The sequence below is a fragment of the Natator depressus genome, chromosome 15, assembly GCF_965152275.1.
Source record: "Natator depressus isolate rNatDep1 chromosome 15, rNatDep2.hap1, whole genome shotgun sequence".
In the NCBI taxonomy this organism is placed as follows: Eukaryota; Metazoa; Chordata; order Testudines; family Cheloniidae; genus Natator; species Natator depressus.
In genome coordinates, this window is record NC_134248.1 from 5,012,401 (window position 1) to 5,038,727 (window position 26,327).

Consider the following 26,327-nt stretch of genomic DNA (forward strand, 5'->3'; position numbering starts at 1 on the left):
CAAGTCCCCACTCCTCCAGAGAAGGAATTGAAAGAGGGACCTGCCACCTTTTAGGTGAGTGCTCTAAATACTGGCCCAACTGACTCTTTAATCGCGTCCCTGGTGGGGGGAGAGAGAGCAAATCTATACCCTGGTGGTTTGTGCACTCCCCACGGATGTGCCAGACCCGGATCCAGTCCCCTGCTCCAATGACTCTTTCATTATTCAGCCACAGTGGGTCAGCTTTATCAGGAGAGACCGAGGGGGACCCACAAGAATACCCCAGAGCCTAGGAGTTAGAACCCTCATTTGAGAGGTGGCAGAGCCCTTCTCAAATTCCTCTCCTCCTAAGGCAGAGTGTGGATGTGAAAGGGGGAAAGGGGTCTCTCAGATGGCAGGTGAGTGCCCTAACCACTGGGCTAAAAGTTATAAGGGAGGGAGTGGCCCAGACTAGGGGTCAGGGCAGTGCTTGGGCCATCCTGGACCTGGGGTTGGGGTGGGGCAGTTCTGCCAGGGCTCCTCCGGCCATGGTGGGGGCAGAGGGGTTGGGGCTCCAGCAGGCAAGAGGGGATGGAAGTAGCAGGGTAAGGGCAGGGCCTCAAGTGGAAGGGGCGGGGCTGGGAGGGGGTTAGCCTACCAAAAAGGGAGTTTTACATGACGCCCATGAATGAGAGAGTCCACAAGGTTAATAAAGTTGGTTTAAATTTGCCCCTCTGGTGACCCACTGCAGCTGCCAGATTCCCACCCTGCACCCCCAGTTAGAGCCCTCACTCCCTCCTGCACCCTAAGCCCCTTCCCCAGCCCAGTGAAAGTGAGTGAGGGTGGGGGAGAGTGATCCACCGAAGGAGGGGAATGTAGTGAGTGGGGGCGGGGCCTCAGGGAAGGGGCGGGGCTAGGGTGTTCGGTTTTGTGCGATTAGAAAGTTGGCAACCCTAGGAGTCCAGCTTCAGCAAAGTCACACTTCACTGCTCTGGTGACAGGCCCTACCCATCGTTACACTCTCTTCTTGCCCGTGGTTTTTCCAAGCATTGTGCTGCATCCCTCGTCCTTGCTTTCAGGGCCATAATGCCACTGGGCCTCTGTGATTGAAGGGCCTGATCCTGTGATGTGCTGAGCAGCCAGTGACCTCACTGGGTGCTCAGGGCACTGCAAACCTTACAGGATCAGGACATGAAAGGCTGGCTTTAGACACCATGTGTCCAAACCAGTAGCACACGTGGCTGCCGGGGGGTCACTGTGGGGCAGGCCGGACAGGGGAGCCTAAATGCTGCATGTTGTGAGCTCTGCCCCCTTCTCCCCGCTGGCCAGCCAGATGAGACGCTAGCGCCCGTGAGCAGCCCAATGCCAGGATTTGTCCACCAGCAAGCGGCTGACGCAGGAATCCCCGCTGCCATCCCCCCTACACACCTCGTTTGGACAGTCCCAGCATTGGGCTGATTCCATGATCTCCAGGCAGGCCATAAAATCACGAGCTACATAGCGCCACAACCGCACTCCTGCCCTCCGTGTTGCTGCCCCTGCCACTCCAAGGCAGGGAGGGCTATGGTGTTGGAGACCTGGGGGCCCTGTGCCATGGTGGGCCTAGGGCCTCCAACTGAGGACAGATGCTGCGCTGGCTGGGAATGCCGCATGCAGGATCCTATGGGCTTAAGGGGAGGCTGGTTATATTTTGGAATTTAAATACACTGTTGTGTCACCCTGCCACCCTTCTCAAGCCTGCCACAAGAACCCAACTGTGGGGCAACCCCAGGCCAGACCAGGAGCCCCTGACAACAGTGGCTGTCAGGTGAGGAAGTGAGGGGCAGGGTGCTGGGCCTGCTCTGCCACTGATTCCCCATGTGAACTTAAGCAACTCACCTAGCCGCTGTGATGCTGTAAACTGGGGTTAGAAATTCTGCCCTGCCTATGGGGTTGACAGGGGTTATCGGTGCATCTTTGTGGAGGGCTTTGAGATCCTTGGATGAGAGGCATTAAGGATGGGCCAGCTGCTGTTATATATCAGCATCACCAATACACAGCGAAAGCACCTCCTGCCCCTTCTCCTCCCCTATCCTCCGCCACCCCCTGCCTTCCTGGCTCTCTCCCCCCACCCCTGCTCTAGTCCCATCCCTGTCCCACCATCTGCCCCTTGGCCCTCCCAGGCGAGGTGAGACCCAGGTGCAGAAAGGAAACTACAGCAACGAGTGACAGAAACTGAGCACAGTCACTCCAAGCCCCAGGAAGCAAAGCAGGGCCCTGAACCCAAACCCATGTGCTGGGATGGGAGGGTTATAGCAGCATTTGGTGACTATGCATTGGATAATGGGGTCTTGATCCTTAACTTAAACTTGCTTACCCAGAATCGAAACAACTTTGGAACAGGCCCATCTATGCTAATCTATAACGCTGTGCCCATCACTGTGGTATCTGGGTGCCTCTCCCCCCCCCACCACATATTTTTCTCCCCTTTTCAGCATCGTTCTCCCAAAGCTTCTCTCAGCCCACTCCACTGCAGGCCATAGACAAGGCTTAAATTCTCACCGAATATTTCCTGGAGCTCCAGGGCTTCAGCCCCACAGGAGGTGCCAGGCTTGGGGCTTCTGCCTCGTGGGGTGTGCCAGGGATTGGGGCTGGATTGGCGTGACCTTGACATTCAGGGTGGTCAGATGTGGGATTCAGTTTTGGCCCAGTTCAGAGACACAAGCCACTCAAGAAGTTTAGATGTGGATCCAGACTGCAGTGTGTTTTGAACTTGGATGTCGTTGGTGCATCAGTGCAGACATTTTTGCTCTACTATGGCAAATATTTGGCTGTGAAACCCACCTGCTCTGTGTCTAACAATGGAGTAATAGATTTTAAGGTCAGAAGGGACCACCCTGTCATCGAACCTGATCTCCTGTATATCACAGACCACCAGTGCAACCCATCCAGCCAGCCCTGCACAAAACCCAACCCATCACCATGGTATCTGAGCCAGAATTAGACCAAAGTTTTGCATGCCAGTACCTGTCTTGTTATAGTATGTGGTTCTTTCCTCCATGTGTCAGCTAGCTAGCTTCAGTTTCATTCCATAATTTTCTGTCCTACCCATTTCCATTTCATCCTCCTCCATAGCTCTTCATCTGTGATTTTTTTCTGGCCCTCTGATGTTGAGGATTTGTCTAAGGGAGCTGCTTCTAAAAATTTGAAGTTTAGTTAGTAAGATTTTAATAAGTCTCCAAGTTTCGGCACCATATGGTAAGACAGATTTTACAATGGTGTTAAATATTCAAAGTTTACTTCGGAGGGCCAGGTTTCTGTTACTCCGGCTCGGCTTTAGGGTTACGAAGGCATGTCTGGCTTTCGCTAGTCTGGCTTTCATGTCTTTGCCTGTCCCACCTGCTTTGCTTACGGTGCTGCCAAGGTATGTGAAGTGTCAGACCTCTTCTCTGTCAAGCCCAGAAAAATGTTATGGGTGGTTCTGGTGCGTTGATTCCTTTTTGCTTTTGGCTTTCTCAGCAGGCCTAGGCCTGTAATCTCCACAAGGGCAGTGGGGCAGACCAAAGATGATGGAAAACACGTAACCAAAGCAGAATTGAAAGCTATCAGAATGACATGGGAAGAAGCTAAGACTGCAGCAAGGGACTGCCAAAAATGGAAGGCAGTGGTGAAGGCCCTATGACTCGCACAGAATAAAGAGGCAAAGGTCAAGTCATTACGTGCCACCTGCATGTTACAAATCAGGCTTAGGTGCAAAGATACAAATTACTTCACCCTCTCACTGAGGAAGTTACAGATCACAGAGGAAACCTAGCCACTTTATGGGGAAAAGCAATCCATCTTCTAATGATTTCCCCCACAGCTCTGGAATAACCTAGGATACAAGAGACAGGTCTGTTTTTAATACAAAAGAAACATACGGATTTCTATCCAAGGTACTTTATGAGCCCATCACCATGGTATCTGAGCACCTCACAGACAGCAATGTATTTATCTTCATAACACAAGGGTGCATTATCCCCATTGTACAGATGGGAAAGTGAGCTGCAGGGCTAATGAAGTGAATTCCACCAGACCTCCTGGGCAGGCCACCCAGATCTCCTTGATACCTAGCCATTGCTTGGCCACAAGGCCATGTTTATTGTCTAGCAACAGCCTGTCTGGGGCTATGTTTCCTGGTTGACACACCCAAATGTGAACACAGCATCGCTCTGGAAACACTTCCCGAGTATTAGCAGGCAGATTCCTTAATCACAGGGTTGGATTCAGTAATTTGTACAGGCCTAAAGAAAAATGCACCTTGTGACTCCTGTGAGCACTCAGGATTGCTTAGTCACCATTCCTACACCAAAGAGTTTGGAACATTTGGCTTGGAGGGGGCTGGGTTAATATTTTCAGCTATTCTGAGCATCTTGAAATATGCATGAGATGTTGGGGGAAGCTGTAGGACAGGTGGGAAGGGAAGCTGGAGCATTAGCTCAGCATGTTTCATTCAAGGAAATCCTTTGTTGATGCCAGTTAAAGACTGCATAATGGTGCAAAGTACATCTCATTTATTGCCTTCACATGAGATATTGGACGCTACCTCCAAGGCCTGAGAGTTAAATGGGAAGATCTGAGCCCCTTTTATTTTCCAAGCTTTTCAGTTAACCAGCATGCTTCACCTCTTGTGGATGACGACAGCTTAGGAAAAAGAAATCTTTATTTTATATTTTTTGTATACTTGTACACAAGTAAAATAAAATGCATATCTATATATACTGCAATCTCAGTGAAGGAAAAGGCAGCATTCTTCAACAAATGCTGCCCATAAACATGGCGTGATGGAAATGAACACGGTAAAACTGCAATATTCATAAACATAGGAGTAAAGTAGCATCAAATGCATCACCTCTGCAAATGGGAACTTGCAACGCCGTTCAGTATGAGTTCAAGTTACAAACAAATTTTAAACATTCTTTCAGGAGCATTTTCTTACATACTCTTTTGTTTTGTTTTGTGTGTGTGTGTGTGTGTGTGTGTGTGTGTGTGTGTGTGTGTAAATTATATTTCTTTACCATCTGCTTTAGCAAAAGCTGCTATGTGAGTAAGTGCAGTTTCAAAGACCAAAGGTATAATAACTCACAGGTTTCAGGACAAATAAATTATGTACATCTTGGTTTTGTCTTTTTTTTTTTTTTTATAAAGGCATCCAGTTAACTTTTGTGTAACAAAGCTTTCTCGGGGTGTATAGCAGTTTGCTTCACTCTTGCAACATTTATGGAGGTCAGCAAAATTCTGGTGTTAATGTGTCATTGACCAAGGGAAAGAGTTGCTTTTAGCAGAGCAACAGTAAGCTCCACACCAAGAGGGGAAGCAAAAGACTCAGGCTTGGCTGTAATGTGGAGCTGTTTCCTTGCTGGGTGAGGCGGCACTGGGCCTTCGACTTGTTTTTTTTAGAGCACCCCTGCCTCTTTTTGGTTGGGACTGTGGAGGGTTGAATGGGAGCTAGGAATTCTGGTTTCAACTTGGTCAATGGAGGGTCTACAACGCTGGGGAAGGTCCCAAAAGGGGAGTCGTTTATCTGCTTGTTGCTCCCATTTTTGGAAGGGTCCGTTTCGATGTACTTGATTTTGGACATGTTCTCCTTATCTTTGAAAGGGTTGTTGGGGGACGGCCGGCTGCTGTGTGAAGATGGACCTGCCTTACCCTTGGCTTCATAAATAAAGGATTTATCAGTTTCCGGTTGGCAGCACTTCTGGGAGCCATCCCGGGAATTTAGTGGGGAGTCGGTGGTTGGCAGTTTGCCAGATCTGGTCTTAGTACTAAAAACACTTGTTCTTATCTGATTGAAAGAGTCGACACATCCTTCCAAGTCGCTGCTCTGCAGTCTTTTGAGGTCTCTCCCTACCAAGTTAGCGGGCAGATGGCACTCCAGCTCTGATGAAGATCCTTTAAACTGTTTAAACCAATTCCAGAGGGACTGAGCCTGACAGTCACAGATCCACTGGTTGCCATTTAAACGAAGGTATTGGAGGGACACCAAGGGAGCCATTGTTTCTCCAGAGAGCACCGTCAAGTTGTTATTGAACAGATACAAGGTCATCACTTTCCCAAGGTCATGAAAAGACCTGCGGTGAACCAGGCTGACTCTGTTCTGGTGCAACAGGAGCCGATCCAGGTTGATCAGCCCACGAAAGACATTCTCTGATAAGCTCTTAATTTTATTACCATGCAAAAACAGATAGGTGAGATTTGCAAGATCTAGGAAAGTGTCATCCAGCAGGTTCTGCAGGTTATTATCCTGAAGGTAGAGATGCTGCAAGGAGAACAACCCTCGGAAAAGCCCTGTGGATAGCTCCAGGAGCCCACAGCGATCCAGGTGTAAGGTGTGAAGGTGAATGAGACCCTGGAAAGTGGTGGGATTGATGAACTTCAAGTTCACATTGTCACTGAGGTCTAATTCCTCCAGTTTGTCAAGCCCATAAAATGCCCTGGACTCGATGAGGCTGATGTTGTTGGAATGGATCCAAAGGATAGTCATGTTGCGGCAGGAACTGAAGCTGGTGGACCTCACCAGGGTTATCTTGTTGTTGTGCAGGAAGATGCGTTGGGTCTGAATGGGGATCTCAGTGGGGATTACTGTCAGTCCCTGCTGCTGACAGCTTATTGTGATCTTGGGTTCACTGTAGCATACACACGCCCCAGGGCAAGATTCCACTTCCAACTGGATGTTCAAGCAAAGCACCAAAATCAGCAGTTTGCTTCCTAAAGGACAACAAAAATAGAAAGTAAATTAGAGTCAATTACAGGAGAGCATTTTTCTCTGCAACTCATATATTAGGCTGAAATTCACCTTTGCAAGTGCATTGCATTAACCACGTGGTATTCGCAAGCAGCGTGTGCCAGGCAGCCAAACAATTACAATAAAGAATTTAAAACTCTTCTGCCACTCAACACAATAGTTAAAATCAATGGAGAGAGAGTCTGAATACTGCATCAGTCTTTCACACTTGGGAGGCCTCAGAGTTAGGCCACAAGTGGAAATTAGTGTTCATATCATTTCTGCATAGTGTGGTATTGCATTGTGTGTTGTGACGATCAGGAAGTGGAGGGAGGTTCTGGATAAATGTCCTAACACAGAGACAGTCCCTACCCCAAAGTAGTAAATAGCCTTACTCCCTGGGGGCATTTCTTTCCATGGCAGAATCACCGCCCCGTTAAGCACTATTCAACACTAGGACCAGGTCTACGCTACAGCCCTATATCAGTATAACGACGACGCTCAAGGGGGTGACAAATCCACACCCCTGAGTGATGTAGTTACACTAACCTAACTCCCGTGTAGACAGTGCTATATTGGTAGGATAGCGCTATGCTGGCTGCATTGCTGTACATGAAGACAAGCCCTCTGCTCAGGAGTGGCCCGGGCTGGGATGGCAGAGGGTGCAGTAGGCAGGTATGGGTTGCATTATGCCGGTGTTACCCTTTTAGTTCCTCTTAGTCTGGCGCACCACAAGCCATGCTGCACCCTCTGCTATCCCAGTCCTCCCCCAGCCCCCCCAAGCAGGTACATGAACGTACAGAAATGTGAACTAGCATCTCTTCTTGTGCCTTTCCATCAGCTGTCTCTCTGCACTAACCCCTTTGTTCTGCAGGAAATGATTGCATCCGACTCTCAGAAGAACTGACAAGCCAAGCATGTTTATAGAGAGACACTAGGGCATTGGGCTTCATTTCTGCCTCTTCTAATACTGACCATTTTGCAGCCAAGTGCTGTGTGATCTCATACCTTGGCCTTCCCTTTTCTCCAAGGAAATCCATGGAGTACCTCTGAAAGAGCAGCGGGGTATGGCTTATGTTTGCCAGAGGGTGACACTGTGCTGTGGGGAGGTTGTGCCCAGCCAGATTCAAGGACCCCTGAGAGTTTCCATCACAGGAGAATCTTTCATTTGTGCTTTGCATGCAATGAGTGTGAAATGGCAACACATTTGCATGCTGAATCTCAGCCCCACTCCTTCCCAGAGCCCAGCCCCACAAGGCGCTGGGGCCCAGACCCTCAAATGGGAGTTACATGCCTAAATACCTTTGAGGATCTGGGCTTGTGTGCTTTCAACTCTCACTGAAACTGGTGAGAGCTGAGAGCAGTCAGCCCTCACAGGGCCCGGACCCAAATACGCATTAGCAAAAAACTCACAATGCAAGCTGGGTGACTTTTCAGGTGCATGCATGACCAGATTAATCTTTGGTGGGCCCGGGCACCTGGACCGTGGCCCCTCCCCTGCCCCCCCCCAAAGCCCGTCTCCTGCTTGGCATCTTCCCCACAAGGCCCTGCCTTGCCACTTGCACAGAGGGAGGGAGCAGAGAGGAGTGAGCAGGGGGTGGGAGGGTGGAGAGGAGCAAGAGATGGGCAGGGCCGCAGGGGGAAGGGGCCGAGTGGGGGCAGGGCCTTAGGGCAAAGCACAAGTGGAGGGGGGGAGGGGCAGTGCCATGGTCCAGCACCAGGGCCCTTTCTGAGTGTGGGGCCGGCACCACGGTGCCATTGTAAACCTGGTACCGGGTGCATGCCTGGTAGTGAAACGAGGCACACTACAGGCAACAGATCCAGTGAGTTCTCCTCTCTCCGTAACACAGAAACCCACAGGGAGACATTGAAGTGCACCACCGCTCACAGCAAAAGATGCATCTTACCCTGGGCCCATTACACCAGCGAGAACTACAGGCTGAGACTAGCCTGAGGAACCAGGGAAGGCATTTTTAACAGGGCCCTCCTCGTAATTAGCAGCCATGGAATGAGGGTGGTCCCTCTAACTAATCTGCTGAGCCATGAGCACATGCCCCTTTGGGAAATGCCCCATGCCATTCGGGCCACGTGATCGTGTTCCTTTCTGTGTCACATGTCTCCTTTCCAGCTCTTCACAGCATCTGGAGCGAAGGGACAAAGAGCATCTTTCTGTGTTCGTTTCTAGGGCAGGTTTGGTCTTTGTGAAGAAACCGGAAATGTTGGTCATGTATTTTAATGCCTCTTTACAGCTAAATTTAAAGTAGTAGCTTGAGAGTAGAGATCAGAGAATTGGGCAGACCAAGACACTGACACAAAACTGTACAAATTACCAAAACACAGAGAGAGTCCTGGCAGTTCCAGCCAACATATGTGCAGTGGAATCAAAACACCGCTCTCGAATGGCGGAATGCATTTCACAGGCAAGCCTGAAAGCTGATACTGTATCTAATGCAATCTCCTCATCTCTGAGTCTAAGTAGCAACTTCAAACTCAGATGATAAGAGCATAAATCATATGGAAATTCCACCAAACTGTTTACTGAAGCAACGACAAAGGTATCAAAGTGGCTGAGGGGGAAGAGTCTCTTTCACGTGATAAAAGGCTGGAAACCAAGACACATGCTTTACTCCTGTCATAAGAATTCACTCGGCACAGCTAATAAATCGGTAGCTGATCCAATATTCCCACACAGACATGAGATTCCTATACATCATATTTCACTTGGGAGATGACACCGACCCAGCACATTGGGATAATATGAGTCTGATATTATTATCTGCCGTGCCTCCCTGGAAGGTTGCATGTTGAGCTCAGTATTATGACACATTCTGGCTGGCTTGTCATGTTTTGACACATCCCATCCCATTGTATGGAGTAAAGTAACACAAGGCAACTGAAGTCTCCTCCCGGGGAGGTGTCACACCAGGAGGAGCCTCCTGGGAAATTAAAACAATCCCGGCATCTCTCTGGCCAGCACGATTCCTCTCCCGCTAAGAAAGAAAAATTGCAGGAAAGGAAATATGTTTTTCTGGAGGTTTCTTCAGCATCGTGATTCATAGCATCAGGGGGTCAGGGATGGCGCTCGAGTGGTGGAATTCAGTCAGCACCACAACAGCATCTGCTCCATTGTAACACAGCATCCAGCTACACGTATTGCCTGGGAAATCAGGGCTGCTTCCAGCTCTTCCTCACCGGCATTTACAATAGTGCAGGGCCTAAAACCTACCTGGGAGCAAATCGAACGTCTCCCTGGATGCATCACAGGTGCCCTGCCAGTATGGGAGGGAGGCACAACGTAACCAATGCAGACGGCAGATTTTAGACAGGGGACGAGCCGGGAATGCTTGTGAATATACCCCTCCTCCTGCGCACAAGGGACCGGGATGGCATGTAAATACACGCCGCCCCCCCGCCCCCCGCATCCCCATCCCCATCCTCAGAGCTATATCACTTGCTTTCAGCACTGTCCATTCAGGTGTTTTGTACCGTTGTGCAGTGAGGGCCCCGCAGGTCCCTGGTGGTGGACACAGCTGCTGGCTGTCTGCCCCGGCCTAGCCCCAATCTCTTGGCCTACGGAGCCAGAGGCGTGGCAGTGTTTCTTCCCAGCCCACAGGAGCAGAAGGAAGGTGACAGGTCTTGCTTCTGCTGCTGGCAGCCTGTCAGTGGCTCTGATTCCTGGCTGCTAGAGAAGCAGCAGACGGGAAGTAATTCCAGGCGGCACAAGCCTCTCTACTGCTCTGGCTTTTAATTAGTGAGCTCGGTGCTAGCAAGTGGCTCAGATAAGCTCATTTCACCACAGACAGCTCCTGTCAATGGCCTCCCAAGCCTTTTCTCGCTTCCAATTTGTTTCCCTTTGTTGGGCTGGGCCCTGTGCTCACAGGGCTCATTGATGCTTAGCTGCGCCAGTCACCAGGAGCCTGACCGTGTTCCCCAGCCATCAGAGAGGGAGCCAGGATAGGCTTCTGAGGTCCATGCCAGTGCTGTAGCCCCCAGCAATGGAAGAGTTCAGCACAGGCTGCCAATTTTGGTTAGCCGTATTCCTGGAGGCTTTGACCCATGACATCATCTTTAATTAAAGATTCAGCTTTAATTCCTGGAGACTCCAGGACAGTCCTGGAGGGCTGGCAACCCTGGTTCAGTGGGGCAGGGGCACTCGCTCTCCTCCCAGCCCCCACTCTGAGGGCACAGCAGCTATGTCAGTCCTTGAACGTGCACTGCACTTGCCACCCCTAGCCCAGGTCCCAGGGACGATCCACCCCAGGCAGACCAGGAGCTCCCCTAAGATGTGCCTTTGTCGCTGCATGTCGTCCCCCCTGCCCCTGCTGCCATGGCATTTGCTCTCGAAAAAACAGCCCCCTCCCAGTGTCCCAGCCTATGGGCGGGGCTTTGACTGGGAGCTGGAACATGGAGCCGGGCTCTGTTTAAAAGACGTGTGCATGTTTTTGATTGTGTGTGTGTAGTAGGTGTGTGGGGACTTGTGTGTGATTGTGGGTGGATGAGATGTGTAGGAAGCGTGTGGGTGTTTGTCTCTGCCACCTTTTGTGATCTGATCACACGCCTTGCAATAGTTGATTGCTTCCTTAAAGCCCCAACTCTTGGACTGAGGTGAGATCTTGTGTTTCCACTAAAAAAAAGTAAGTTTAAAAAAAAAGTTTCTAGCCCTTTTGGCTGAGAAGAAAACTGGGGAAACATGGCCCCTAGATGCTCAGAAGGCAAATCGGCAGAACGGGGATGATTTCGTTTTAAATCTTATGATTTTTGGAACCTGACTCATTATTTTTGAATGCTGGGGCCGGACAATGCAGCTGTGTGCAAGCGTGTAGGCTAGTGTGTTTCCCGGTGTGTGTAATGCGGGGTGTGTGTTTCGGAGTGTACCTGTGCATGATAGCATGTAAGAGGTGTGTGTGTGTTTCTGTGTGTAGGATCGAGCGTGTGTGCGTGTGCATGTGTCAGCGTGCATGGGCGTGTTGGCAAACGTGCTCTATTTAGTAGTAGCAGTAGTATTTGCACTGAGGTAGCCCCCAGGAGCCCAGTCATGACCTAGGCCCCCACTGTGTCAGGCGCTGTACAAACAGAACAGAAAGACAGTCGCTGCCCCAAGGAGCTGACAGTCGAAGGGTATGTCTACACTGCGGAATTAGGTCGAATGTATAGAAGTCGGGTTTTTAGAAATCAGTTTTATAGATTCGAGTGTGTGTGTCCCCACAGAAAATGCTCTAAGTGCATTCACTCGGCGGAGTGCGTCCACAGTACTGAGGCAAGCGTCCACTTCCGGAGCGTTGCACTGTGGGTAGCTATCCCACAGTTCCCACAGTCTCCGCTGCCCATTGGAATTCTGGGTTGAGATCCCAGTGCCTGATGGGGCTAAAACATTGTCGCGGGTGGTTCTGGGTACATATCGTCAGGCCCCCGTTTCCTCCCTCCCTCCGTGAAAGCAAGGGCAGACAATCGTTTTGCGCCTTTTTTCCTGAGTTACCTGTGCAGACGCCATACCACGGCAAGCATGGAGCCCGCTCAGATAACCGTCACCATATGTCTCCTGGGTGCTGGCAGACATGGTACTGCATTGCTACACAGCAGCAACCCACTGCCTTCTGGCAGCAGACGGTGCAATATGACTGGTAGCCGTCCTCGTCATGTCCGAGGTGCTCCTGGCCACATCGGCCAGGAGCACCTGGGCAAACGTGGGCGCAGGGACTAAATTTGGAGTGACTTGACCAGGTCATTCTCTTTAGTCCTGCAGTCAGTCCTATTGAACCGTCTTATGGTGAGCAGGCAGGCGATATGGATTGCTAGCAGTCCTATTGCATCATCTTCTGCCGGGCAGGCAAGAGATGAGGATGGCTAGCAGTCCTATTGCATCATCTTCTGCCGGGCAGCCATGAGATGTGGATGGCATGCAGTCCTTCTGCACCTTCTGCTGCCAGCCAAAGATGTAAAAGATAGATGGAGTGGATCAAAACAAGAAATAGACCAGATTTGTTTTGTACTCATTTGCTTCCCCCCGCTCCCCCATCCAGGGGACTCATTCCTCTAGGTCACGCTGCAGTCACTCACAGAGAAGGTGCAGCGAGGTAAATCTAGCCATGTATCAATCAGAGGCCAGACTAACCTCCTTGTTCCAATAAGAACGATAACTTAGGTGCACCATTTCTTATTGGAACCCTCCGTGAAGTCCTACCTGAAATACTCCTTGATGTAAAGCCACCCCCTTTGTTGATTTTAGCTCCCTGAAGCCAACCCTGTAAGCCATGTCGTCAGTCGCCCCTCCCTCCGTCAGAGCAACGGCAGACAATCGTTCCGCGCCTTTTTTCTCTGCGGACGCCATACCAAGGCAAGCATGGAGGCAGCTCAGCTCACTTTGGCAATTAGGAGCACATTAAACACCACACGCATTATCCAGCAGTATATGCAGCACCAGAACCTGGCAGAGCGATACCGGGCGAGGAGGCGACGTCAGCGCGGTCACGTGAGTGATCAGGACATGGACACAGATTTCTCTGAAAGCATGGGCCCTGCCAATGCATGCATCACGGTGCTAATGGGGCAGGTTCATGCTGTGGAACGCCGATTCTGGGCTCAGGAAACAAGCACAGACTGGTGGGACCGCATAGTGTTGCAGGTCTGGGACGATTCCCAGTGGCTGCGAAACTTTCGCATGCATAAGGGCACTTTCATGGAACTTTGTGACTTGCTTTCCCCTGCCCTGAAGCGCATGAATACCAAGATGAGAGCAGCCCTCACAGTTGAGAAGCGAGTGGCGATAGCCCTGTGGAAGCTTGCAATGCCAGACAGCTACCGGTCAGTTGGGAATCAATTTGGAGTGGGCAAATCTACTGTTGGGGCTGCTGTGATGCAAGTAGCCCACGCAATCAAAGATCTGCTGATATCAAGGGTAGTGACCCTGGGAAATGTGCAGGTCATAGTGGATGGCTTTGCTGCAATGGGATTCCCTAACTGTGGTGGGGCCACAGACGGAACCCATATCCCTATCTTGGCACCGGAGCACCAAGCCGGCGAGTACATAAACCGCAAGGGGTACTTTTCAATAGTGCTGCAAGCTCTGGTGGATCACAAGGGACGTTTCACCAACATCAACGTGGGATGGCCGGGAAAGGTAGATGATGCTCGCATCTTCAGGAACTCTGGTCTGTTTCAAAAGCTGCAGGAAAGGACTTTATTCCCAGACCAGAAAATAACTGTTGGGGACATTGAAATGCCTATATGTATCCTTGGGGACCCAGCCTACCCCTTAATGCCATGGCTCATGAAGCCGTACACAGGCAGCCTGGACAGTAGTCAGGAGCTGTTCAACTACAGGCTGAGCAAGTGCAGAATGGTGGTAGAATGTGCATTTGGACGTTTAAAGGCGTGCTGGCGCAGTTTACTGACTCGCTTAGACCTCAGCGAAACCAATATTCCCACTGTTATTACTGCTTGCTGTGTGCTCCACAATATCTGTGAGAGTAAGGGGGAGACGTTTATGGCGGGGTGGGAGGTTGAGGCAAATCCCCTGGCTGCTGGTTACGCGCAGCCAGACACCAGGGCGGTTAGAAGAGCACAGAAGGGTGCGGTACACATCAGAGAAGCTTTGAAAACCAGTTTCATGACTGGCCAGTCTACGGTGTGAAAGTTCTCTTTGTTTCTCCTTGATGAAACCCCCCGCCCCTTGGTTCACTCTACTTCCCTGCAAGCTAACCACCCTCCCCTCCTCCCTTTAATCATTGCTTGCAGAGGCAATAAAGTCATTGTTGCTTCACATTCATGCATTCTTTATTCATTCATCACACAAATAGGGGGACGACTACCAAGGTAGCCCAGCAGGGGTGGTGGAGGAGGGAAGGAAAATGCCACACAGCACTTTAAAAGTTTACAACTTTAAAATTTATTGAATGCCAGCCTTCGGTTTTTTGGGCAATCCTCTGTGGCGGAGTGGCTGGTTGGCCGGAGGTCCCCCCACCGCGTTCTTGGGCGTCTGGGTGTGGAGGCTATGGAACTTGGGGAGGAGGGCGGTTGGTTACACAGGGGCTGTAGTGGCAGTCTGTGCTCCAGCTGCCTTTGCTGCAGCTCAACCATACACTGGAGCATACTGGTTTGGTCCGCCAGCAGCCTCAGCATTGAATCCTGCCTCCTCTCATCACGCTGCTGCCACATTTGAACTTCAGCCCTCTCTTCAGCCCGCCACTCACTCTCTTCAGCCCGCCACCTCTCCTCCGGGTCATTTTGTGCTTTCCTGCACTCTGACATTATTGGCTCCACGCATTCGTCTGTGCTCTGTCAGTGTGGGAGGACAGCATGAGCTCAGAGAACATTTCATCTCGAGTGCGTTTTTTTTTCTTTCTAATCTTCACTAGCCTCTGGGAAGGAGAAGATCCTGTGTTCATTGAAACACATGCAGCTGGTGGAGAAAAAAAAAAGGGACAGTGGTATTTAAAAAGACACATTTTATAAAACAGTGGCTACAGTCTTTCAGGGTAAACCTTGCTGTTAACTTTACATACATAGCACATGTGCTTTCATTACAAGGTCGCATTTTGCCTCCCCCACCGCGTGGCTACCCCCTCAACCCTCCCCTCTCCCCGTGGCTAACAGCGGGGAACATTTCTGTTCAGCCACAGGCAAACAGCCCAGCAGGAATGGGCACCTCTGAATGTCCCCTGAAGAAAAGCACCCTATTTCAACCAGGAGACCATGAATGATATCTCACTCTCCTGAGGATAACACAGAGAGATAAAGAACGGATATTGTTTGAACGCCAGCAAACATACACTGCAATGCTTTGTTGTACAATGATTCCTGAGTACGTGTTACTGGCCTGGAGTGGTAAAGTGTCCTACCATGAAGGACGCAGTTAGGCTGCCATCCCCAGAAACCTTTTGCAAAGGCTTTGGGAGTACATCCAGGAGAGCTGCGAATGCCAGGGCACATTAATCCTTTCACATGCTTGCTTTTAAACCATGTATGGTATTTTAAAAGGTACACTCACCGGAGGTCCCTTCTCCGCCTGCCGGGTCCAGGAGGCAGCCTTGGGTGGGTTCGGGGGGTACTGGTTCCAGGTCCAGGGTGAGAAACAGTTCCTGGCTGTCGGGAAAACCGGTTTCTCCGCTTGCTTGCTGTGAGCTATCTACAACCTCATCATCATCATCATCATCATCTTCTTCGTCCCCAAAACCTGCTTCCGTGTTGCCTCCATCTCCATTGAAGGAGTCAAACAACACGGCTGGGGTAGTGGTGGCTGAACCCCCTAAAATGGCATGCAGCTCATCATAGAAGCGGCATGTTTGGGGCTCTGACCTGGAGCGGCCGTTCGCCCCTCTGGTTTTCTGGTAGGCTTGCCTCAGCTCCTTAAGTTTCACGCGGCACTGCTTCGGATCCCTGTTATGGCCTCTGTCCTTCATGCCCTGGGAGATTTTGACAAAGGTTTTGGCATTTTGAGGCCAATACCGTCGAATTGTGTCCACAGTACCCCAAATTCGACCCGGCAAGGCCGATTTAAGCGCTAATCCACTTGTCAGAGGTGGAGTACGGAAATCGATTTTAAGAGCCCTTTAAGTCGAAATAAAGGGCTTCATCGTGTGGACGAGTGCAGGTTTACATCGATTTAACGCTGCTAAATTCGACCTAAAGTCCTAGTGTAGACCAGGGCTAAGACAAGAGGTGGATACAGACAGACAGGGGAACACAAGGAAACAATGGAAATTGCTCAGCATGATGGGCAGTGGTCTCTGCACACCAGGGGCCTAACCTTTGACGAGTCTGTTGCAGGCATCACAGCAAAAGCAAGTGTTAAGGAGGGACAGTGAGGTAGCTTTGGGGATCTTTGCGGGGAGCTCCTCCCAAACATGAGTGGCCGCCAGGGAGAAAGCAAGTAGATGCTTCTTTGAAAATGCAGCAAGTGGGTGATGGAGACTAACATCTCCGACTGTTCGGAGGTGGGAGTCAACATCTGGACAGCAAACGATAGATGACAGGGAGGTGGGGATAGGCTGTGAAGGGCAATCAAAGTAGAGATAGGCAGCATATATTTGATGCAACAGAGAGGAGGGAGCTGACATGGCCAAAGCAATAAACTAGGAGACCGCAGCAATGTCCTGAATGGGCGTGAGTCAGGCAAGATGGCATTGGTCGAGAACAGAGAGAAGGATGGTGCAGTAATGGAGGGGTGAGATGACGAGCGTTTGGATGAGGATTTTAGCAGTGGGGATGGACAGAATCTCACAGCTGTTCTGCAGCAAGAACGGGCAAGATTTAGACATATCCTGGATGGGAGGCGCTAGACAGAGGTCGGTGTTGAAGATGACACCCAGGCTACCAGCCTGAGTAACAGGCAGGATGGTAGCACTTCCGAAGAGGCTGAGAAAGGAGGGAATGGGGAGGATTTGGGGGGGATTTTAAGAGCTGTTTCAGACAGTGTGTGGGGGTGTGTGGGTGTACGGGTAGGTGGATAGTGTGTGTGCATGTGTTTCCATTTGTATATATGTACGGGCCTCCGCCATCTGCCTTTCCTTCTTTCCCTCCCTGTCCCTCCCTCCATCTTCCTCTCATCTCCTCCCCGCCCCGCTTTCTAGTTTCCCCACCTTGGGAGCTGACAGATAATGGAGACCCAGCCTGGGGGAACAACAGCCGTGTCTTTGTGGCCTGGGCAGCACGTTGTATTCTGTCCATCACCATTCACACCCTGCTGCCTCTGATTACCCCAAGCACAAAGCAGAGAAGAAAGAATCAGAGCTTCAAAGCTCAGCCTGTACAAACACAGCGCAGATACAGCAGGGATGTCACATATACCAGCCAGGACAGTGGCCTGCAACCTCTCAACCCTATGAACAGGGTTAATTGAGCCTGAATGAAGGGGCCCAATCATGGGAAGGGCTGAGCATCTGCAATTCTTGGAGGCCCCAATGGGAGTGGTTGGTGCTCAGGATCCCTTAGGATTGATCCCCTTAGGTGATGTTACTTGCTGAGGGAACAAGTGTTTGGGGATTTTACTTCTGTGAGTTAAAAGGAGGCCTGGTGTCATAGCCTGCCCATAGGGTTACCAACTTTGTAATATTTAAAAACCGGATACTCCAGCAGGAGTGCCAGAACCTCCCCTGCAGCCCCACCCCTTCCCCCAAGGACCCGCCCCTGCCCTGCCTCTTCCCCTGAGGCCACACCCCAATTTGCTCCTCTTCTCCCCTTCCTGCATTTGGTCACTGCTCTTTCCCCATTCCCCGGCCTGACACAGGTAGAAGGCAGCCCCAGTTGAGTAGGGGCTGGCACAGGTGATGGCCTGGCACCTCCCCATCTCCCCCACCCATGCTAACTGGACTTTGAGTGTCCGGTCAGTAGATCTGACTGGATACGGTCAAGTCCCCTTTTCAATAGGACTTTCTGGTTGAAAACCAGACACCTGCCCATGCCCCAGACCAGAGCAAGGCCTTGGCTGTGTGTCTGTTAACCAGCCCATTCCCTTCCCTGTATGCAGAGGGCCCGCAACCCTGCAGGACACTGCCGGCTACGCCACTCTGGGAGTTGGAGTCCACAGGGTGGACCCTGCCAGCACCCAGCTGAGAGGTCACTGGTGGGGCAGGGCCCCTGATGTTGCCACCTGAACAAGAGAAGGCAGGTAACCAAAGGGATTGGCCTGGGGAGGGAGAGCAGAGGCCCAGCTACGCCGGTGCCTGACTGGCACATTTAGAACTCATTTTCCCAGATTTCTGCATTGCAAGCCCAGCTGTGGGTTCCAGTTCACCACAGGGCCCCATATCCATCCAGTCTAATGGCCCTGGATTCTGTCCCACAGATTGGGAGAAAGGAGACAGCAGACTCCTCCACACACCCAGCATGCTCCCACAGCTGCTACAGAAGGATCAACCACGGCACTTCAGCACAGAGCCCCAGCCAAAGCCCCACTCCCAGACCAGGCACACCACCTCTACCGCTGTTTCAATCGCCATCCATCACTGTGGAGGTAAAGACCCTCAGGGTGAGATTGATTTCCAGCCGCAGGAGAGACTATTCCCTTCTCCCTTCCAGATCATGATTAAAACTTTACTGGTTTAAAACACAGTTCCAGTCAAAAGCAAAAGATAAAAAGAAAACTCAGCACCTGGCACCTTCACTCCTTCCAAGAGCTTGGCTTGGAGCTTTGCATTTGTTCCTCCTGAGCTTTCTTTAAAGCCAGAAACCTCCTCCAGTCAAACTGCAGCACTTCCCCTTTACCTTCTTACAAGTGTTATGACTCATGGAACTGGGAAGCAATTAAAGTGGGTCCATTAGCTGACTTTCTGCTAGTCCCACGTGCGATTGCATTGTCAAACACAGCAATTAGAAAGAAAAGGCTCCTGGGGCCTCTAATAGACACTTTGCAAACTTTCTAAGATGCCAAAGCAAAATGCAATTTTCTGTAGTTTGCAAAGCCAGAACCTTTCCCTCCTGCTTTCCTCTTGTCTCTATTGATTTGGAGATATTATAATGCAGCTTTACTATAGTGGAGAGTCAATAATCATTTGAATTCACTCCTGAGTGGACATAAAGGGGCTACTTTACAACACAAAACCTTTTGCTGATGCAAACAGCACTTTACTTTTGTTTATAGCATATGGTGTGAGGAGAGTGGCTTAATTCCCAGCTGTAAATTGCTATTGTTTGAAATTCATCCTATGGCTTTTAAGCCCATTTTGCAAAGTAATGTCAGTTTATCCCCTATTTTTGACTGAGGCGGAAGGATTTTGAGGGGAGCAGGGATTATGTGTTTTAGGTTGAATATGTGCTGGTAGGTTAATGGGGTACAAGCTGGGGGGGGGGGGGGGGCTAGTCTCATGCCAGTAATTACACTCCCCAGAAATTACATCCACATGGAGTGGGGAAGAGTACCATATAACCTGATAGGAGCACTTGGGGAGAATCAACCTTATTACCACACCCCCATGGGGGAGAAGCATCCCCCATGACTGCTAATGGGAATTATGCACCCCCTGCTGGTGGGAAGAGAACAGATCCAATTTGTGTCCAGGGTACTTATAACCCCATATTAGCTACACACTTAAGTGCTACATGCTGAGCCAATCCTTTGAGCTCCGTCTCTATCAACCTTCAGGGCTGCATGTGTGTAGAAAGCCGGTACAATTTAGCTTAACAAAGAGGGGTGGCCTGATTGCAGCCTATAAGTATCTACATGGGGAACAAATATTTAATAATGAGCTCTAACCCAATCCAGTGGCTGGAAGCTGAAGTTAGAGAAAGTCAGACTGAAAATAAGATGTACATTTTTAACTGAGAGAGTAATTAACAACTGGAGCAATTTAATTTGCCAAGGGTTGTGGTGGATTCCCCATCGCTAACAATTTTTAAATCAAGATGGGAAGTGTTTCTAAAAGCTCTGCTCTAGGAATTATTTTGGGGCAAGTCTCTGGCCTGCGTGATCCAGGAGGTCAGACTAGATGATCACAGTGGTCCCCGCTGACCTTATAATCTATGAATGGGACCTTGGTGGTACCATAATATACATTAATAAAGAAGACATACTTGAAAACTATGTTAAAAGAATGTTATTTGGTTTGCAAAGTCAAGCACTGAAACGTTAGGAAATGCCAGTCATCAGCGCAACCTTAATTCTGTCTCCTTGTACATCTACCTTGTGCACTGAATGAGGCGTGATCCTGTGGAAAAAAAATAATAGATGATCATGTAATTAAAGATTGGTCCACAATGTATATGCGCAAGACGAATAGGCAACTGTAAAGCTGGCATTTCCTTTCTTTTGAGTGCTCAACTTTGCAACCTCAATAACATTCTTTTAAGTTTTATATTTGGTATTTAATATCTTGGAGGGGGGTATTTTTAAGGAAAAAAGGTAAACACAAGTTCTATGGTGTGCAACCAGGGTGGATAAAAATCAATGATTTAAAAAAATTAAATTCAAAATCTGGTTTTTTATTTAAGTTAGATTGTTTAAAATTTAAATTAAATAAACCTATTTAAATAAAATTAAAATTATGACAACATACATGAGGACTTAAACTTACCATAAACTGTTAAAATAATTTAAACTAAATGAAGAATAATAATATTCAAGCGGCATACGTTTGCTGCCAAAGTTTTAAATAAAGTCAAAGCACTGAACTGGTGGAAGTTGCTGGCTAAGAGTATGTTGAAGGGATAAACCAGTGTTCAACAGCAGTAGCTTCTTCTGCAGGTGTAGAGGGAATATTTTCTCCATTTCAGTTTATTCAGTTTGTTCAGTTCAATGACTAGTTCATTCAAAGTTAAGAAACTGATTGAGAGTTAGGAAAGCTTGTTTGCCTCTTCCAGTCTATAAATAAAATCTAAGTGTGACAGCATGAGATTCACTAGTTCTACAATTTCAACGGACACATGGTGACCAGAAACAATCAGTTCAATGCACTAACTACAGATCATATTTCCTGTGTTTCATAAATCAGTTAGGTTTCAATGCAAAACATGTTTTGATAAACTTTCTTTTTTTATGTATCCAGCACATTTAAGGTAGATTTATTTAGCTAATAAAAACAATTTTAAAATGCTGTGTTTGTGCATTTTTAATTGAATTCCAAATTCCATCCAAATGCAGCTGGACACAAATCAAAGTAAAGCATTAATCATCACCTTGTAAATAAGAAATGCAACATTCCCCACTTTCCAACATAATAACAATGTAAAAATGAAGAATCTGAATAAATGTATGTTAAGCAATGTAATTGCTTAAATAAACGGTTAGCAAAAAGAAGTATCAAATTATACCAGCAATACAAATCAACCTTTCCTTAAGATAATTAACTGTAAAAGTACAAAACAAGGTTTAAATTGATTCTTTAAAGCAAAATTTCTTACTTCTACCCCCCGTCATGAAATGTTAGCAGGGTTTGAACCCGAAACCTTCAACATAGACTACTACAACTTGAGCTAAGTGATTAGCTAATAGCGGTAAACAGCTGTTATCTCAGAGGGGAATCACAGCTTGCTGGGGCCATGTGTCAGTTCTGCCAGGAGTTACCCAGGCTGGCTCTATTTCCCCCTAACTACTCCAGCGACCCTCAGGAGTTCCTAGTACTTTGGCAGTAGTGGCAGCCCAGACTTGGAATGCTTTTGTTTCATTATTATGTTGGTAGGCTGTAAGCGTTTACCTAAGGAAATGGCGATTTTTTAACAGCTGATATTTCAGTAAATCTGAAAGGAATTTTATGGGGATCAAAAAAGGCCGTTCTCTAGCCTGAGGGCTTATCCCCTGACAAATTTCAAAAGCCTTCTGCAAACCATGGAAAAGTGAAAGCTTCTCTAAGAAAAGGTTGAAGGAATCTTTCCATTATGAAAAGTTCAGGCAACTTAATGTCACTAGGGCTCAGCTCCCCCCTATGAGGATAACAACACCACCACCACCAGTTCAGCTCATATTTCCCTATTCTGGGCAGGGAATGAGAAAGCCTCATTCTGTGGCTATGGAATTTGCTGTAGAACACCACCTCTTCTTCCCAAAGAATCATGCTCCAGAATCTCAGCTTTCCTTCACACAAAAATGTTCCCAGATCTCAGCTGCACAGAAAACCTTAAAATGTGATCAATGCAGTAACATCTTCCTGAGTCTGGAGACAGCCTGAAACAATAGCTCTCAGTGGCACGAACCACCCTATTTAGCTTTAAGAGTTAAAGGGTCATTACAAAACTGGGCCTCGCGCATGGTTGTGCAATTGGGAGAAAAGGGAGCCAGGAGCCTCTCTCCTTTCTTACATCCCCCTCACAGGGCTCAGTATGTCCTTGTGCTTAGCAAAAGCAAGTAGGCAACATAGTGCTGTGGTAGCACAATACCTCCAGGAGCTCATGCCGTATCATTCTGCCTGGAGTGTCCTAGAGCTCTCATTCAGGCCTTCAGTGTGAGGTCACTGCTACCAGAGATTTCAGTGTGTCACTGTCCTGCATAGAAACAAACTGTTTAGATCCTGAATGACCAGTATCTAAAGTAGTGCAGGGAGTGGGAGAAACTCCACTACCCTAGAGAAGCACCGTGTTTGCCCTGTGCCAAGACAGTGACTGTTAACAATAATCATCTCCTCCAAAACACTCTCATACAAAGTGCTCTACAGCCTGAATCCACAATTCTAGAATCCCTAGGGATACAGATCCCAAATCAGCCACTTCTGGAACCCAGCAGTGATCCCGCATCAACAACATGGCCCAGCAAGGAGTTTCCCATGACGATTAATGTTTCCATGACACTGCAGGTGGAGCATAGGAAGATAGAATGGAATCACTGAGCTGGGATCTGGCCCAGATATGAGAGTTAACAGGTCCTTTGCTCTTGCATACAACACAGTAGATTATCCTGAATTATCACAAGAAGCTAGGATCCTGGCCCTTCCCGCAGCGCAGTCGCCCCGTGCTCCAGGCTGCTCACTGGCTCAGCACGGCCCCGGAGTGATGAGTCCCACCAGCTGAACCCCCACTGCAGCCCCTGAAGCACAAGAACCACCTAGCATCACTCTGGGGGGACTGACTCTGCACACAGGCACGTTTCCAATGGCCAGAGCCGCTTCTTGCAGACGCAGATCACACTGCATGTCTCCTATTACTGGGCTTGGCAGAACTCCATTTTTTAATTTTGTATAATTTTGACAGATAACGTCAATGTTTATTTTTAGGCAATTTTTTTTTCCATTCCTGAAGACTGAAATTTTCACAGTTGAGCAAAATTATGAGTTTTAAGCATTTTCTTTTATTTTTATCTATTTAGATTTTCACACTCGTGGGAAATGATGGGGGGTCAGACGGAAATTATTTAATGACCATGGACGTCGAGATTCACAGAGTTAAGGCTTTATAACCATTAAAACACAATTTGTCCACATCACTCGCTAAACTATACAGAGTAAATATCCCTTAACTCAAACTCTGACTTCTCAAGCAGCATTTTTCTTACTCTGCCCATCGATACATTTTTATTGTTAACAATGGAAATATATTTGGTGGTTTGTGTGGGCAATCTTGAGTTGTTTCTAAAATTACATTTGACCCCTTAGAGACCTGGGTTCTATGACCCCCATGGACTTGCTGTCTGACCTCAGGCTGGTACCTTACCGTAGGGACAGAGGTTTTTAAAGGCACCCAAAGATGCAGCTAGCTATCTAGTGGGGTTTACAAAGCACCTGACCTTCTGGGCACGTTTGAAAATCCCACTAGGGTTGCAAGGGACCTCAGGAGGTCATCTAGTCCAACCCCTGCTCAAAGCAGGACCAATCCCCAACTAAATCATCCCAGCCAGGGCTTTGTCAAGCCTGACCTTAAAAACCTCTAAGGAAGGAGATTCCATCACCTCCCTAGGTAACCCATTCCAGTGCTTCACCACCCTCCTAGTGAAAAAGTTTTTCCTAATATCCAACCTAAACCTCCCCCACTGCAACTTGAGAACATTACTCCTTGTTCTGTCATCTGCTACCACTAAGAATAGTCTAGATCCATCCTTTTTGGAACCCACTTTCAGGTAGCTGAAAGCAGCTATCAAATCCCCCCTCATTCTTCTCTTCTGCAGACTAAATAATCCCAGTTCCCTCAGCCTCTCCTCATAAGTCATGTGCCCCAGCCCCCAATCATTTTTGTTGCTCTCCGCTGGACTCTTTCCAATTTTTCCACATCCTTCTTGTAGTGTGGGGCCCAAAACTGGACACAGTACTCCAGATGAGGCCTCACCAATGCCGAATAGAGGGGAACGATCACGTCCCTCGATCTGCTGGCAATGCTCCTACTTACACAGCCCAAAATGCTGTTAGCCTTCTTGGCAACAAGGGCACACTGTTGACTCATATCCACCTTCCCGTCCACTGTAACTCCAAGGTCCTTTTCTGCAGAACTGCTGCTGAGCCATTCGGTCCTTAGTCTGTAGCGGTGCATGGGATTCTTCTGTCTAAGTGCAGGACTCTGCACTTGTCCTTGTTGAACCTCATCAGATTTCTTTTGGCCCAATCCTCTAATTTGTCTAGGTCCCTCTGTATCCTATCCCTACCCTCCAGCGTATCTACCTCTCCTCCCAGTTTAGTGTCATCTGCCAACTTGCTGAGGGTGCAATCCACGCCATCCTCCAGATCATTAATGAAGATATTGAACAAAACCAGCCTCAGGACCGATCCTTGGGGCACTCCGCTTGATACAAGCTGTCAACTAGACATGGAGCCATTGATCACTACCTGCTGAGCCCGACAATCTAGCCAGCTTTCTATCCACCTTACAGTCCATTCATCCAGCCCATACTTCTTTAACTTGCTGGCAAGAATGCTGTGGGAGACCGTATCAAAAGCTTTGCTAAAGTCAAGGAATAAAAAGTCCACTGCTTTCCCCTCATCCACAGAGCCAGTGATCTCATCATAGAAGGCAAACAGGTTGGTCAGGCATGACTTGCCCTTGGTGAATCCATGCTGACTGTTCCTGATCACTTTCCTCTCCTTGAAGTGCTTCAGAATACCTTTGAAAATCTGGCCTTTAGTCTTTGTGTGCCTCAGTGCCCCATCTGTACAATGGGGATAACAGCCCTGTTCTTCCTCAGAGGGGCTGCGAGGAGAAATCGGTTAGACACTGTGAGTTGCTCAGATACTAGCGTGATGGGGTCACGTAAGTGCCACAGGTAGAGTGGGAATTTCTCTGTACCACCGCTAGCCCTTCCCCTGGCTTTGTCTCCTTCTTTTCACCTGTCCTCCTTCCATGGGCGGCAAGTGGAGCCCACCTTTGGGGAGGCTAGCCTCTGGCTGTGCCCCTTCCACCCGCGTCCTCCCCATGGCCGGAGCCCCAAGGTCCCCTGCCTCCCCACAGCCAGAGCCACAAGCCCTCCCTGCCCAGAGAAGCCCGGAGTGCCCCCACCCCTCGGCTGCAGGAGCCCAGGGCCTGCCGAAGCCCAAACCTCCCCCACCCCCACCCACCTGCCTGGAGGAGCCCCAGACTAACTGCAGCATGGAGCAACCCCCCACCAGCAGCCCGGAGTGCTCCCCACCCCCTCGGCTGGAGGAGCCCCGGGCTGGCCGAAGCCTCACCGTGCCTCCCCTCCCCTCCCCGGACCCAACCCACCCGGGGGAAAAGCATCTGTTAGAAGACACTTTTGATATGCCGCATGCAGGTTCTGGGGTGGCTGAAGAGGTGGTATGTGCATCCTCAGCTGCCCCGCAACCTGCATGGGGCATAATAAAGCAAAAATGTCACCACCAAACCCCGCAACCGGAGGTCCAGCAGCCACGGCAGCGCCAGGGGAGGCAGAGACTCCCCTGACCTATTATATCTGCCTTCCAGGACCCCTCCCATCTCCCTCTTCTTTGAGTGTAACCTTGGCTCAGAGGGCTTGGCTGTATTTCTTCTGAGTCCCCTGCTTCTCTTGTCAACATTCCCCGCTCTCTGTCCCCACAGAGGGATTCCTGTTTTACAGGCTCATCTAAGGACTTCCAGATCCTTAATTTAATTACCAGCCCTTTCTTATCTGAATCACCCTGCCTCTGTTTGCAGACAAAATGCTGACTCCCTGCCCCAGGGCACAAGCTGGGACCAGCACCTCTCCTCCGATGAACTCACCTTCTACTACTCAGGCTGCAGGGCAGTTAAGAGCTCTGCCTGTGGTTAGGGTTAGGACATGCGCCCCAGCAGAGATCCTGAATGAAAC

General features: G+C 49.2%; 1 protein-coding gene across 1 annotated transcript in view; it reads right to left on the reverse strand.

The window, feature by feature from the left end:
* Nucleotides 1-4,558: 4,558 nt before the first annotated feature.
* Nucleotides 4,559-26,327, reverse strand: part of RTN4R (reticulon 4 receptor) — a 134,795-nt gene continuing 113,026 nt past the window's right edge. Inside the window, exon 2 of the mRNA XM_074972347.1 lies at nt 4,559-6,684. Within this exon, the coding sequence (XP_074828448.1) occupies nt 5,255-6,684 (1,430 nt within the window). The 3' untranslated portion in view covers nt 4,559-5,254. The remainder of the gene's footprint in view (nt 6,685-26,327) is intronic.